The 14,190-nt window shown below is 49.3% G+C and overlaps 1 protein-coding gene across 18 annotated transcripts in view; it reads left to right on the forward strand.

Moving 5' to 3' along the window:
- MSI2 (musashi RNA binding protein 2) overlaps positions 1–14,190 on the forward strand; it is a 199,038-nt gene that overhangs the window by 64,008 nt on the left and 120,840 nt on the right. For all 18 annotated transcript variants that reach the window (XR_005956373.1, XM_041482498.1, XM_041482495.1 and 15 more), the window contains exon 6: positions 7,404–7,496. Coding sequence is in view for 17 of the 18 variants with exons in the window: in XM_041482498.1 (XP_041338432.1) it covers positions 7,404–7,496 (93 nt within the window). In the remaining variant the exon portion in view is untranslated. The remainder of the gene's footprint in view (positions 1–7,403; positions 7,497–14,190) is intronic.

The following is a 14,190-nucleotide window of genomic DNA, read 5'->3' on the forward strand; positions in this document are numbered from 1 at the left end:
GGCCCTTTTATTCCCAGTCAAGGGTTATTTGATCTGCTTTAGAGTGGCAACGATGTTGGTTTCATAAAGGCTGGTGGGCTCCCTCCCTGGCAAGAGGAGCATCTCCCCTTTGTGAGCTGGAGCTGGGAGTGCTGCAATTCCTGTAATTCACCGGCCCATTTGTGTGGGGGGGAAAGGATGAAAGCAAACACAGCATTTCATAAAGCTGTGAAAGTATTTCAGCAGCAGTAATAGGCAAATCTGGGCATTTTGCAGGATTTTAGTGGTCTCACATCAGAGGGAAAGCTCACCCTTGTGCAGAGCCTTGCAGCTCCATGGGCTTGACTCAGCAGATGAAGTCAAACCTGCTCATCAGTAACTGATTGCCATGTGCAGCTAGAGTATGTAGATGAAATTAATCAAGGCTAGGGGTTAAAGTTTCCATTTGTTCTTTTCAGAGAAATCATCTGGAGTGTGTTGGGAAGGAGGTAAATTGCTTCACACATTTTTTATTCCTGTGAATTTCTCTTGTTTTAGCAGATTATCTAGAATCTTAACAGAGAGCTCCCATCACTGATTTTAGAGGGTTATCATGAAAAATTAGTTGATACTAACTTAGAAGCATTTAAATTATGTCCTGCTCTCTGCATTGTAGAGGCAATACATTTCTTTGGACTGGCCTCAGTGTTCGGAGCTGGAAGAATTTACAAACTCTGGCAGAGTGCTTCTCCTCTCCAGTTCAGGCTGTGAGCTGGGTTTTGTTGAGCACTGAGTTACAGGACTTTGCCTGAGCTTCCCAGGAGCCTTTTGTCACTCGTGCTGGGGATGCCAGCAGGTCTGTGCTGGCCCATCTTCCTGCCCCTGTGCACAGGAGTGTGCCTCTCACTGCTGTCCTGCACACCCCTCCTGGCCTGGGAGGGCAGGGACAGCCAGGGGCCTTCTCCTTGCATTGATCCAGGTTAAAAAATGAGGGCTTGGGCTGTGCTTTGGGAAGCTGATGAGTTGGTTCCCCACTTCATCCATCCTGCCTCACCTTCGGAGCTGTGCTACAGATCGACCTTGGGAACACTGTCCTCCAACAGGACAGAAAATTGTGACAGCCAAAGGTTGTCTGGTTGTGTTTTGGACATGGCACAAGGTTTTTCCTTCGGGAAGACGGTGTGACTCGGGTGAGGAACTGATGCAGTGGTGATGGTCAGTTGATCTGTGCTCCCACTGAGACCCGCTGGCATGGCTTCCAAAGGGAGGTCCCTGGGCAGAATGCCATCTCCCCCTTTTCCCCCTCCCTCTTCTCCCTCCCTCTCTCTCTCTGCCTGCTCAAGGTGAAGTTTTGCCAGTAGCCTGTAGATTGATGACCAGAGGCTTAATTGCTTCCCAGTGGGGCCTTTGTCCCTCATTACTTGGGCATTGCAGAAATCCCCCCTCCCAGTCACACTGGGCACTGCTCTCCATTTGTGGCCCCAAGATGTATTAATTTAAAAACAATTATCTTTGTTTAAAGTTATTAATGCAGTTTTTAAGCACTGCTGAACAGTAATCAGGCAGCCAGGCTGGATAAGTTGTCTGCACTCAGTGAATATTTAGAGTTACCTTCCTGCCATACCATGCACGAGGAGCTGAAGCAACCAGGGGGATTTAAATAGGTTTGCTCTGCTGCCCTGCTCTTGCCTGTGCTCCTGTAACCTGCAAAAGAGTTAACTGGAGCACAGGAGGTGGGAGCAGCCCTCAGGGATGTGATATAACTGGTTATAGTGAGGCTGTGGGGCCAGGAGCTGTTCCTGGGCTCTGGAGGGGGGAGCTCTGGCTCTGGTGGATTTTACTGTATCTTTTGATATGAAGCTTGAAGGCAGATTTTGCTCAAAGGACCTGCTGAGCTCTCACAGCTGGGCTAATTTTCAGGCTTGGATCTCCCATGCAGGGAGCTCTGTGGTGGTGCAGGTAAAGGTGTTGCTGTGCCTGGGAGCTGAGGGTGGCTCAGGGGGTGTGTGGGATGCTCCTGCCTGGGTACCAAACCCTTCTTTTGGGAGCAGCCCCATCCTGGGCGTGTGTGGGATACTCCTGCCTGGGTACCAAACCCTTGTTTTGGGAGCAGCCCCTTCCTGGGGGTGTGTGGGACACTCCTGCCTGGGCAGCAAACCCTTCTTTTGGGAGCAGCCCCATCCTGGGGGTGTGTGGGATGCTCCTGCCTGGGTACCAAACCCTTCTTTTGGGAACAGCCCCTTCCTGGGGGTGTGTGGGACACTCCTGCCTGGGCAGCAAACCCTTCTTTTGGGAACAGCCCCTTCCTGGGGGTGGCTGTGGCCCATGCAGGCTGCCATCACCTAAATGTACCTGTGGGTGGGTGGGTGAGGGGCTGGTCCTCCCAGGGGGGCAAATCAGGGAGTTAAACCCAGTAGCAGTTGGGAAGGTGGACCAGGAAGGGCTTTGCTTCACCCCTGGCCAGGTTTGCTAGTGAAACGCCGAGGATGGCTTTGGCAATTGCTGCCAGTTCAATCTGTCTTGGAAAAATCAGTTTGTGTGTTCTGCCTCCTGCTGATGCCACAGCCATCGAGGGAGGGAAATGCTCAACCAACAAACCCTCCCAGCAGTAACAGCAGAACCCAAGGCAGCCAAAATCCAGGAATACAGCAGGGACCAGGTTTTGTTTCTGAGTGGGTTGGGAGCAGAGAAGCCCTGTGTATTTTCCCAGAAATCAGGGGAGCTGATTTACCCCGCTGGGAGTGCGTGCTGGTCGTTCGGATTAAAGTTCTCTTTCATTCCCACGTCCCTTCTGTAGCTCGAGCAGCTCTCACAGGATGCCATGAGCTTACACAGGGGTCAGGCACGAGGTATTTGCCCTGTTGAAGTCTTGCTGCAGTCCTGTGTTGAACACTCGAGCAGTACGAGGTGCGTGGGGCAGGGATGGAGCTCGGTGCCCAGCTCAGCTCCTCACCTCTGCAGGAATACCTGGAGACAGGATGGTTCTGGGCTGCTCTCTGTGAGCACACACAGGTTGGCAGCTTTCACTAAATACTGCCTTTTTTTCCCCCCGTGTCTTTGCATCACGTTTCAGTTGAGTTTTTAATAGCTTTTTGGAACTTCCTAGGGGGATCCCAGAGGCAGAAAATGAAAAAAACCTGGAGAATTCTTATGGTGTGTGCTCTGCCAAAGAAGCCTGGCAGTTCTGTTAACAAGATCGCTTCCCCTGTTACATGAATTATTGTTGTTTTTAATTAGAAGTAATGCTGTAGTTTGAATGTACAGCACAATGGGGTATAAAATGCAGTTCAGCACAGATACCAAAGCTGGTTTTTCCAATTATAAACCTATTTAGAAGGTGGATACACTAGAAATGATGGAATGCCAAACTGCAGATGAGGTGAGCAGGCTGGGATACGCGTGCACCCCTGCACATGCTGTTGTACAAAAGAGGAGAGTGCTCTGGAAAACAGTTGCGTATGCATAATTAACTTAATCTGAAATTAATGCTAATTTCTGCAATTTGCGATGCAGATTCACTATTAGTACTCTAGTCCACTTCCACTGTATTGAGAAGTTGAGGATGCAAAGCCTCAAAGTGATGAATTCCACACTGGGGAGTGCCAGAGCTGGGTTCAGCACAGGTTCTGGGGTGTTCCTTGTGCTGGGGGTGTGTCTGTGTCTCCTGCTTTGGGATTTTACATGGATTTTACTTCCCAGCATGGCCTGCCAGTGGCACACTCGGGCTCCTCTCTGTGTCAGCACTCATCCTTTCCACCCTCACCATCCTGAGCCAGGAGCTCTGCACTAAAACTGGAGGCAGGGGGACAGCTAAAAGGCTGTGTATAGAATGGTTGGGAAATGACACCAAAAGCCATTACCCTGAAGTTAAATATGTGACTTCTTTGTTGCATGTAGACAGGGCCTTGACTCGTCTAGAAGGAATGGTGGGTACTTACTGCTTGAGATTTTGAAATTCTGGGAATCCTCCAAAATATTTCATGAGATTAAAATCTTCTTTTTTCATTTTTACTAGTCAGGATAATAAGACAGTTTTGGTGGGGGAGGAAGAGCCGCAGAAGATGATGAGCAGCGTTACTGTGTGAGTGTGAGGGGTGTTCAGGGGCTCAGAGCTGGAGCCCCCAGCCCTGCACAACCTTCCTTCATTTCACTGGGTAGCCTGGGTTTAGCTCACGTTTGTATTGACATGTTGGAGTGGGACTTGGGTTCCCAGAGGCTGCATCTTCAGCCTGTTGTGTAGAGGAGATTTACCTGATACGCCCCAAACTGATCTGATTACAGCCATAACCTTGCACCAAATGCCATAAACCCAGCAGCCTTGCCTGGCTGAAGCAGGGAAGGTTTTCTTCCTGCTCCTGCACCTCCTGAAGTGTTTGCTCAGTTTCAGAGCACAAAGGCGATTATATTTTTCAAAAGCCGAGCCAGTAAAGAGAATGTAACCTTGAATGCCTCCTCGCAGGAGTAGTCACATGTGTTTTGATTAACTCAGCACCAGCACCGTACACAAACAGAGCAGTTGTGTGATGCTCACAATTAAAGGGCCTCACGCCAGCCCTGGATCTGCCTCTCCTGGCAGAGAGAGACCCCTTCAGTGCACAAACCCCGCAGAAGGGTCTGGTACCACGGCTTGCAGAGCCCTGCAGCAGCCAGGGCTGGATATGTTACACTGCAAACGGAATGCAGAGACACGGAGCTGCAGGTATTGTGGTTTCACAGTGACCCAGACCTCCTGGAGTCCTTAATAAAACATGGGCTTGTGATTGATTCACACAAATCGCCTCCTGTTACCCAAAGCCCACTGTTCCACCCAGGAGAGGGCAGCTGGGGCTGCTGGCAGAGGGTCCAAGCCCACCAGGGCTTCTGTGGCACCATCGTTGTCAGCAACCCCCAGAAATATTCTGAATTTACTCACAGGAGAAGGCAAAGATGCTCAGTGACTTTCACTGGAGGAGTTTGGGCTGGCAGGGTGTGCCCCAGGTGTCCAGGCCGTGTGTCCCAGTGCCACACGGTGCCTAATGCTGCGGAGTGGGGAGGCCACAGCAGCACAGATGTGCCAGGTGTGGGGACAGCTCACCTGGCAGAGGGCAGGGCAGCTCCTGGGCAGGGGCTGGCCCGGGCTGAGAGCCACAGTGGCTCTGTGGTGAGGGGTGTCCCCTTCACCCAAGGGGGAGCAGGCTGCTCCTGGTCCCTGCTGCCCGTGTCTCTGCTGCTCCTGGTCCCTGCTGCCCTTGTCCCACCTTCCCTTGTCCCTATGCCCGTGTCCCTGCTGCCTGTGTCCCTTATTGCCCATGTCACTCCTGCTCCCCGTGTCCCTATTGCCCTGTGTCCCTATTGCCCATGTCCCCGCTCCCCGTGTCCCCAGCCTCCCTCCCAGCTGCCCAGGCTCCGCGCTTTGGGCCAGGTGAGGCCGTGCTGCCCGGTGCTGTCCCGGTGCTGCCCCGGTGCTGCCCCGGTGCTGCCCCGGTGCTGCCCGGTGCCCGGTGCTGCTCCATGCTGCCCGGTGCTGTCCCGGTGCTGTCCCGGTGCTGTCCCGTGCCCCGGTGGAAGGGAGGCAGTAAATCCTGCCGCAGAGGCACGTCAGGGTGTGCGTGTTCTGTTCTGGTGCTGGGGGAACGGGGAGCAAAGCGATTGAAGAGTCTCTTCAGGGAAATGTGGATTGTAACAGCAGACTTAATTTTGTGCTTCGCTCCGGTACCAAAGAGCTGATTTCTGAAACCATTTCCCAGCTCGCAACGCATCTCTAGGCATTAAAATGTTGTGAATTTGCTTGTCATTACCAATATTTTCTTTGACTGAAGCTATTGAAACAAAGTGATCTTTTTTTTTTTTTTCCCTATAACCTTCAATCTTGCTTCTAAAAGCAGTAGCTCTCTTTTGCTTTCTTTCTTGGTCAAATATAAAAATGATGATAATTTCAAATACTGCTTTAGAATAATTGCTTTCCTCCCTCTTTTGTATGACAACAGAAGCTTGGCCTGATCTTAAATCAGATGCTGGCAGGCAGAGGGCTCTTGACAGCCCTGCAAAATCCTTTAGTTACAAGTCGGCTTTAGCCAATTCTTTATTTGTAAATGACAATTTTCTACAGAAAAATATATGCTTGGGCTTCAATTTTGGAGCCCTAGATTGCAGCCAGGAAAAAAATAATTGAATTTTTACACATTTTTTTTTTCCTCCTCTCTTTTTCTTCCTAACTTTAAAAAAAAAAAAACAAACCCAAGCAGAAGAAGTGAGGCTGTGTAAGGTGTGGTTGGAGCTGATTGAGGGGATGTCTGCCCTGGCTGATGTGGGGACAGGAGTGAGGATTCGTTTGTTCTGTGCTGGGAGGGCTCTGTGTGTGCCCCAGCCCCGGGGTTTGCCCGTGTGTGACAGCGTGACCTCGGCGTGGAGCAGCTCTGCGCCGTCCTCGTGGCCTCAGGAGCCTCACCAGAGGCATCTTCAGAGTTTTTGGTGAAGAAGTCAGGAGGTGATGAGCCCTGCAGGCTGATCCCTGTGCCTCTGTTCAAGCGGCAGGTCCTGGCTCTGGAGTTAGGGGCTTTTCCCCTTTTTTCTGGAAGTCTTTTCCCCCAGTTTGCAGAGCTCAGTGCCCAGGTGTGTTGTGAGGTGTTGGCTGCTCCCCTGGGCTGGGCAGGGCTGACTCCAGCAGCTGCAGGGCTGCTCAGAGGGGGCTGGCAGTGTTGTCCTGGCCCTGCCCTCGCTCCCGGGGACCCCACGAGGCTGTGGGCTCAGCCCCCCAAGCCGGGCTGGGTTTGTGTGCCTGGCTGTCCTGCCGTGCCCAGGAGCTGTGGGCGGTGGGCTCTGCCCTGCTCTGCTCTCCCTGGGGATGCAGCAGGAGGAGCTGGGTGCTCACTGGGGCTGGGGGCACGGGCAGGTTCCTGGGGGGGCTGTCTGCCCTGGGGATGGGGGTTCCACCAGCCTGGGCTCTGGTGGCTGCACATGCTGTGTCCGCTGCTCTGGCTGTCTTTCATCATTTGATTGCTTTAAAAGTAGCGGTGCAAGTTCCTGTTAAACTGACCCGTGGAAACTTAATAACACATCACTTCGATTTGATGTAATTGCCTTCGCCTGCCAAGGAGCATTCAGCCTGTCTGTAGGAAAAGGAGGGGCAAAGGCACTTCTGCTTTGAGACAGTAGCTATGAAGATACAGTGCTTGGACTCCTTTTCCACTTTTATTTGCATTGAGAAGCACAATAAAAATCATTTATTAAAAAAAAATATCCGGGGGCTAGAGTTGTTATTGAGAGCCTTTACTCAGCCATCTCTCAAATAAAAACAAAACAAGACAGAGAAAGAAGTATCTAATCAAATCGAATTGAAATTGCTTTTGTAAAGAAGTATTCTCATTATCTGGGTTAGGGACGGGATCTGAAGAATATTTCTTTTTTCCACGTATTGTTTGAAATAATCTGGTTAAACCATATGCTTGTCTTGTAATTTCTTACAGATGGTCACAAGAACAAAGAAAATATTTGTAGGTGGATTATCGGCTAATACAGTAGTGGAAGATGTGAAGCAATACTTTGAACAGTTTGGCAAGGTAAGTTCTGCCCAAGTGAGCACTGCATAGTTATTCTTTCTTCCCTCTCTTTTTGAAGTGTGTTTTGAAAAACAAAAGTGCATTGAGGACTGAGCTCAAAGGAGGGCCAAGTTTTTGCCTCTCCGTGTCATTTCTTGAAGCCTCTGGGATTCCTTTTCTGTTTGTTGCTTGTGTGTGTACAACATTGCCAACGCTGTTTACTTCCACTAGGAAAAAAGCATCACTGGGAGGTGAATCTGTGTCTGTTCAGGAAGAATGTGACCCTTAGCTGAATGATTACACAGTTGTCTTCTCCATAAAATCAGCCTTCTGTTAGCCCCGATTCCAGTGGCAAAAAGGGCAGGTAGACGTATTGGAGAGCTCATTAATTTGTGAAAATGCCTGAAGGAACCACGTGAAAAGCAAGAGTAATGTGGAAGTCACTAGAATATCCACTTAATTTCTTACTAGAAAATCCTTCTGCAAGTATGTGTAGAATGCTGGCATCATTGAAAAATAAAAAACAACTCCCAAAAAAACAAAAACAAAAAAAAAAAAAACCATCAAACAAACAAAAAAATAAAAACAACCACCACAGCAAAAGAACCCCTCACCAAAAGCCCAAAACAAACAAGTTTATGCAGAGAAGGAGGTCTGAACCTTGCCAGAATAGTCTTTGCTGTGATGTAACAGCTCAAGCCCCACTGTCCAGGCTGTGGCTGGTGCTTAGTGACACTGAGAGCTTCCGTGGAGCTCCTTGGGTCCCCAGGGCTTCTGGACAGTTGTTCAGGAGTGCCGTGGGTGAGGAGCTCACTGGGCTGCCTGCTCTGAGAGCAGTTTGTGGCACCACCTTGTGCCAGCCCCGCTGGCCACGGGGCTCCGTGGCTTCCAGCTCCGTGGGTTCCAGGCAGCAGCTCCATTCCTGTCCTTTGGAGTGCAGCAGGTGATGCTTCAGATGCAGGATTGCGTGAGGACACAGCAGGGTATCCCAGAGCAAAGCTGCTCCCATTCCTTGTAGTTAGTTTATGTTTCTTTTATCTGCCCTGAAAAGCCTGAGCCAGGCAGGATTTTGTTGAGGGCTGAGGAGGCGAGTTTATAAATGGTTCCTGTGCTGGATTGATAGTTGTTTTGCAAACCAGTCATTTTATTTTCAATAATAATCTTCGATTCCGGCAGGATGTTTACAGCCTGCTGAGCCTTTTATTAAAGGATTACACGAGCTTTTGGATGTTTCTTCTGTAGTTACTTCTAATTGCAGAACTCCACTAACCTGTATTTTTCAAGTTAATAATAGTTTCAATATAAGTGCTTTGCATATTGTCTGGATGTTGTCTTAATATAGTCTTTTTAATTTCACCATCTGGTAGTTTCATGCTTGCAATTTTACAGTCCCTGAGAATGCAGCAGCCAGGCTGTGTCTCAGGACTGACTGGGGATTCGGGATGCTTTGGTTCTGCTTTCATGCTCTGCCATTCTTGAGACAGCCTAGCAGAGGTTTGCCTTCCCAAAGGCAGTACTCTAGAAAAATCTAGTTGTTTTTTTCTTCAAGTGTCTTAATTTTGCAGGCTAAAAAATGTAAGGAGCTGAAATTGCACGAGTTGGGATCAAGGTAGGAGCCCATTGCCATGTCAGCAGAGCTGGGGGTGTCCCCTGAGGCTGAGCTCCTGCAGGGGTCAGGCTGGCAGGGCTTGGTGCTGTCACCCCAGGTGACCAGTGTCACAGTCCCTGCTCCAGCTTGTTCAGGCTGTGTGAAGCTGGTGGTGTTTGGAGCAGAGGCTGCCTGGCTGTGTGACCTGACCTTGGTGCAGGTGGTGGGTTCTCCCCACAGCACTGCTCTTTGTCAGCTGGGACACTTTGGTTTCAGGGTGTTTTGAGGTGATTTCTCCTCGGGCTCTGCTTGTCAGGAGGTGGTCAGTGACCCTCGGAAATGGGGAGCTGTGGTTCAGCTGAGTTAGAAGAGTTGTTAGCATGCTGTGGTCAGTGGGATGCTGTGTTCAGATACAGGACCCAGGGCTGGGGCTGCAGGACCTCACAGGAGTCAGTCCTTGTCCATCCCCCTTCCCTGCCCCTCCAGGACTTCCTTGCTGGGACCCAGCCCTGTGAGGCAGGGCCTGTGCTCAGCACACAGCCTGGCTCTCCATCAAGCTCAGAGCTTTCTTAAAACAAAGCAAACTGCATTACACAATTAATGTGCGAGGAGCCGCCCTGTTTGGTAAGAGCATCTCAGGTGATTTGCTCTTTGAAATGCTCAGCTTATTTATCAGCGTGGAAAAAATTGCTTCCAGACCTCTGCAGCTCCTGCAGTCGTGTTTGTGCTGGCTGTGGAGGGCAGCAATGCAGCCAGGGGAGGCTGCCTTGGTGCCTGGGGGTAGCTCTCAGAGCACAGGGCGTGGGGACAGCAGCCACCAGCTTTGGGGCCAGGTGGGCTCACTCGTGTGACTGGAGCTGGCAGGAAGGGGGGAAAGGCTTGAATTTGAAACTGCAGCTTTTTGAAAAGTCAGTGCCAGAACCTTCGTCTCCAAGAAAAGGAAAAGCTTTGGTAAACCCACCAGTGGAGTGCCTGATGATACAGCACCAAAGTATGTGGCAGTGATAATTCCTGAAACTTCCCTTGTAAGATTTCTCATAGTGATTATTTTTTCTTTACCTAAAAGCTCAGGAGTCCCAAATTTCCTTCTGGGAAGGTGGGCATCCTTAGTTTCTGTAAGCTGTGGAAGAAAACTGGGGAAAATGACCTGGGTGAAGCCAAAAGCCATCAGAGAACAAGCACAGAGCAGTGCAGTGAGCAGCCTTGTGACTGCCTAGAGCTGCTGGGGCTGGCCCTGTGCACCTGCAGTTGTTGTAGGGCTCCCCAGAGAGGCTTGGCAGGGTCTGGGTGCTGAGGAGGGGAAGGATTCTCCTTCCAGTCATTTCAGGGAGCAGAATCCATGGAGGACATGGGAAGGCTAAGCTGGGAGAGTACCAAACTAAGCCATAAGCATTTACAATCAGAAGAAGAAGGAAAAAAGCCATTACGTTACTCCTGATCCTGACAGTTGTTTGCTGGATCCTCTCCTGTTTCAAAGACGTTTCAAACATTCTTACAAACAAAATAAATCCAGTGTCCATGTTGACCTGTCTGGGCTCTGCAGCATTGCCCTTGTGCTGGGTGTGAAAAGCTGCTGAGACCAGGCTTTAAAAGAATTGAAATGAGAAGTGTTGGAGCTGAGGAGACCCAGGGAGCTCAGTGGGGCTGGCATTCCTCCCCTCTGGAGGGGCCATGGTACTGCCAGGGGCTGCAGATCTGCCTGCTTCTGGCTGTTGGAGGGGTAGGAAGGATGGAGCTCTGAGACTGGGACATGCTGGAGCATTTAAGGCATCAGGCATCGTTTAAAAAAAAGGAAAAAAAATGCAGCAGACTCCTCAAGCCTCACCTGGAGCCCTGTGAGCAGCAGAGGAAAGCTCTGGGTGCTGTGGGCTCTCAGGACGTGCATGTCCTGCACGTGGGGCTGCAGCAGTGCCCAGGCAGGGCTCAGGTGTGCCCAGGTGTGCCCAGGTGCTGCTCCTTGCACAGCTCCTGCAGCAGCAGCCCAGCCTTGTGCAATCACACTTCACATGGCCAACTGTGTAATTAGTTTGGAAGACTTATGCCTAGTCATTGGTTTATCCTAATCGGCTTTGGCTTTTCCCAACAACAAAGTGAGCTTATTTTCCTAAGCTGAAACAACTCTGCTCCCTTTGTTCCTCTCTTTTATTGTCTCATTCCTTTCATTCTGTTTTACTGCCAAAGTTTTGTTTCATTAGGCCTACAAGTCATTTCCAATCCAGTGGGCTGCTACAATAAGGCCTTTATAGCTCAGCTGCCCTGGTTCCCATGTCCCTGCTGGTCCAGAGCCAGGACTTGCTGTTTGACATGGGATTTTAACCCTTTGGCTGCCCCAGCTGCTGATTCCCCCTCGGTGGGGCTGAGGCAGGCTGAAGCCCTGGTAGCTCATGATGATTGCGTGCAGGCATTAATTGATGGGGTAATGAGCTGCAGGTAACGCCTTTGGGCCCAGTAATGGGAACAGAACTCTGAGTAAAAACCTTCTTACTGTAATGAGTCGTGGTGGGAACAGTCCTGGGAATGAAAAGGCCACTGTGTCCTTCCAGCAGGGTGGGAACAGTTCTGGTGAAGGTATGTTCCAGTTGTCCTGAGCTGTTAGATCAGCCCATGTTGGACTGTTCTTGTAGAAAAATCACATTTTCTTGTGTAGGAGAGAACACAAATTTAAATTTATCCTTTTTGGAGCCAGAATGGTGATGTTTGGAGGAGATGTGTGAAGCAGTTTTGTGGACAAACAATACTTTTCCATATTGCTGTTTCAGAGTGCTGGAGGAGCAGTCGGTGCTGCTGGTGCTCCCAGATGTTTTACTTTCAATCTGAGAGCACTGGCTCTTCAATTTCCCTTTCACAGTAATTCTAAAGTGACTTTCAGGGAAAGGGGGCTCTGGCACTTGTTTTTTATTTTAAATTTCCAGATGAAATTGGACCAGACCAGCATGCATGAATTTTGTGTCTGCCCTGTCTTGCTACGAGGTCCCTCAGACCTATCGTAGCCACGTTTCAGCTTCACTTGGAATATGCTGTTTCCTTAGGAATGGCTTTTAAAATATGGAAAAAACTTTGAGACAAGACAGGATTCCTGAATTACCTCTGTGGATTTGAAATGTTTTGTACAATCACTTGTTATTTCCTGTGAGACACAGAACAGACCAGTGGAATAATAATAATATCTGAATTCTGAGATGGGTTTTTTTTCCTGTTGAGCTTTTGAAAATGTGTAGCTTTCTCATCTCTTCCTTCTGTAGCCTGGCTTAGTGTCAGGTGGGAGAGAGGAGGTGCCTCCTCACACCTGGCCCAGCCTGCCTCACCAGGAGCTAAGGCTGTGAACACCAAAACGTGAAAATGAGAATTTCCTCCTTTGCTTCTACCATGCCCTGCGTTACAACATGGACCCTGGTGCAAACAGCAGCCAGTTTAACCTTTGGAAAAATAACCTGAGTAGTGCAGTGCCTGTGCTGTCAGTGTCAGGAGGGAAGGAGTGGGATCCACACGCAGGATTTCTGCATAAACCGCTTCCTCCCTGACAGCTGTGAAAATATAAATCAGGAAAACAGGAGAGGAAACTCCTCCTTGTTGGCCAGGCTGTCTGGGTGTGAATGAGTTAATGCACTGCCCTGGTATTAAGCACTCCAGTGGTTTACTTTTCCCTGAGACCTGAGTATGGCCTCTGAAGATGTTTTTACAATAAAGTTGTTAGCATGAGAAAAGGTGGTTTTCTCACCATGGGTTCATTTTGGGGGGATTTGGAGGTCTGTGTGGAGCTGGGGCTAAGGCCAGAGTCGGGAGGTGCAAGGAATTCTGCCTGTATGAAAGTGAAAGCTTAGTTAATTTAGCCTTGGCAGAGAGTTTGGATTGTATTGTCACCTCAGTTGGACATTGATATGTAGATTTAACGGTCAATGGAGACATGGATGGGCTGTCCTTAAAGCCTTTGCTTTGCAGAAAAGTCATTTTTCAGTTTGACAGATTGCTAGCCTTTCACATTTTTCAGCACTGTATTTCCCAGTTCAGTACTTGGGAATTGATTATGTTTTATGAAATGAAGGGATAAATTTGGGCTCTTATTTACATTGTAGTCTGTAATAGCCGGAGTTCCCTAAACATTTGTAATGTGCAGTAAAACAGAGAATGTGTGATGGCTTTTTTTACCTCCTGCTGCCCTCAGTGTTCCCTTCCAGAGTCACTCCAAGCTCCAGGCCTGCTGTGGGACAGCTCAGAGCTCATCCTGTTCTTGTTTCTGAGTTATCTGCAGGCACCTTGGCAGAAGTTGCTTAATTTGGATCGCCTCATCTCCTCAAAACAGAGCCAGCAATAAACAAACACGTCATTGTTTGCAGCTCCTGGTGGCTTTGGGACGAGGAAAAGCAGAGTTTTTGGGGGCTGTTCTGTGACAGGAGCAGCAGCTGCCCCCTCCACGCCTCTGCCCTGTGCTTGTGCTTTAAAATTCCACTGCTTCCACATGTCCTGTTTCCATGTTATGTCCGTGATGTGCCAGAGGATAATGAATGTTCCTTTAAATTTCAGCTTTGGCATGTGACAAGGGATCTGGGATATAAGGGTCCCTCATGGCCCAAAGCACTTCTTATTATTTCTCCTCCCTCCCACACATGCTTTTCTTTTCTTTTTTTTTTTTTTTTTTAAACAAACTGAGAAACTTGATCGTTGCTTAAAAAGCAGCCACTGTTTTCATCCTGCCAGAGAGGAGCTGTACTCAGGAAGTCAGTTTTGAGGTGGTCTGTAACAAGCCGCATGCTTTGTGGAAGTGGTTTTGTTATAAATTAGATGTTGGTTTCTACCTGGGTTTTATGAAAAGAGGAAATGTTAAGGCAGGATTTGTGGGCACCAAGGCAGTATCAGAGCCCAGCAGAAGTCTGAAGTGCAGTTTTATTTCCTTTGCTCCTCTGATGATGAAGTGCTGAGGAGGCTTCGTGCTGTAGCCCCGCAGCCTGGGGAGATGAGTGAAATCAATCATCATTCAGGGGCTGTGTTTGGGGAGTGCCAAGTTACATGAAAATACTCAGGTTTCCTCCTCCAACACGTGTGTGAATTTTTTTTTTGTGTCTTTGTCAGTTTTACCACTGAGCCAAACCCGTGGAAATTATCTATATCCTTTCTGAGACCCCAAGGAAG

This window comes from Pyrgilauda ruficollis, unplaced genomic scaffold, assembly GCF_017590135.1.
Source record: "Pyrgilauda ruficollis isolate IOZ18807 unplaced genomic scaffold, ASM1759013v1 scaffold59, whole genome shotgun sequence".
Taxonomy (NCBI): Eukaryota; Metazoa; Chordata; class Aves; order Passeriformes; family Passeridae; genus Pyrgilauda; species Pyrgilauda ruficollis.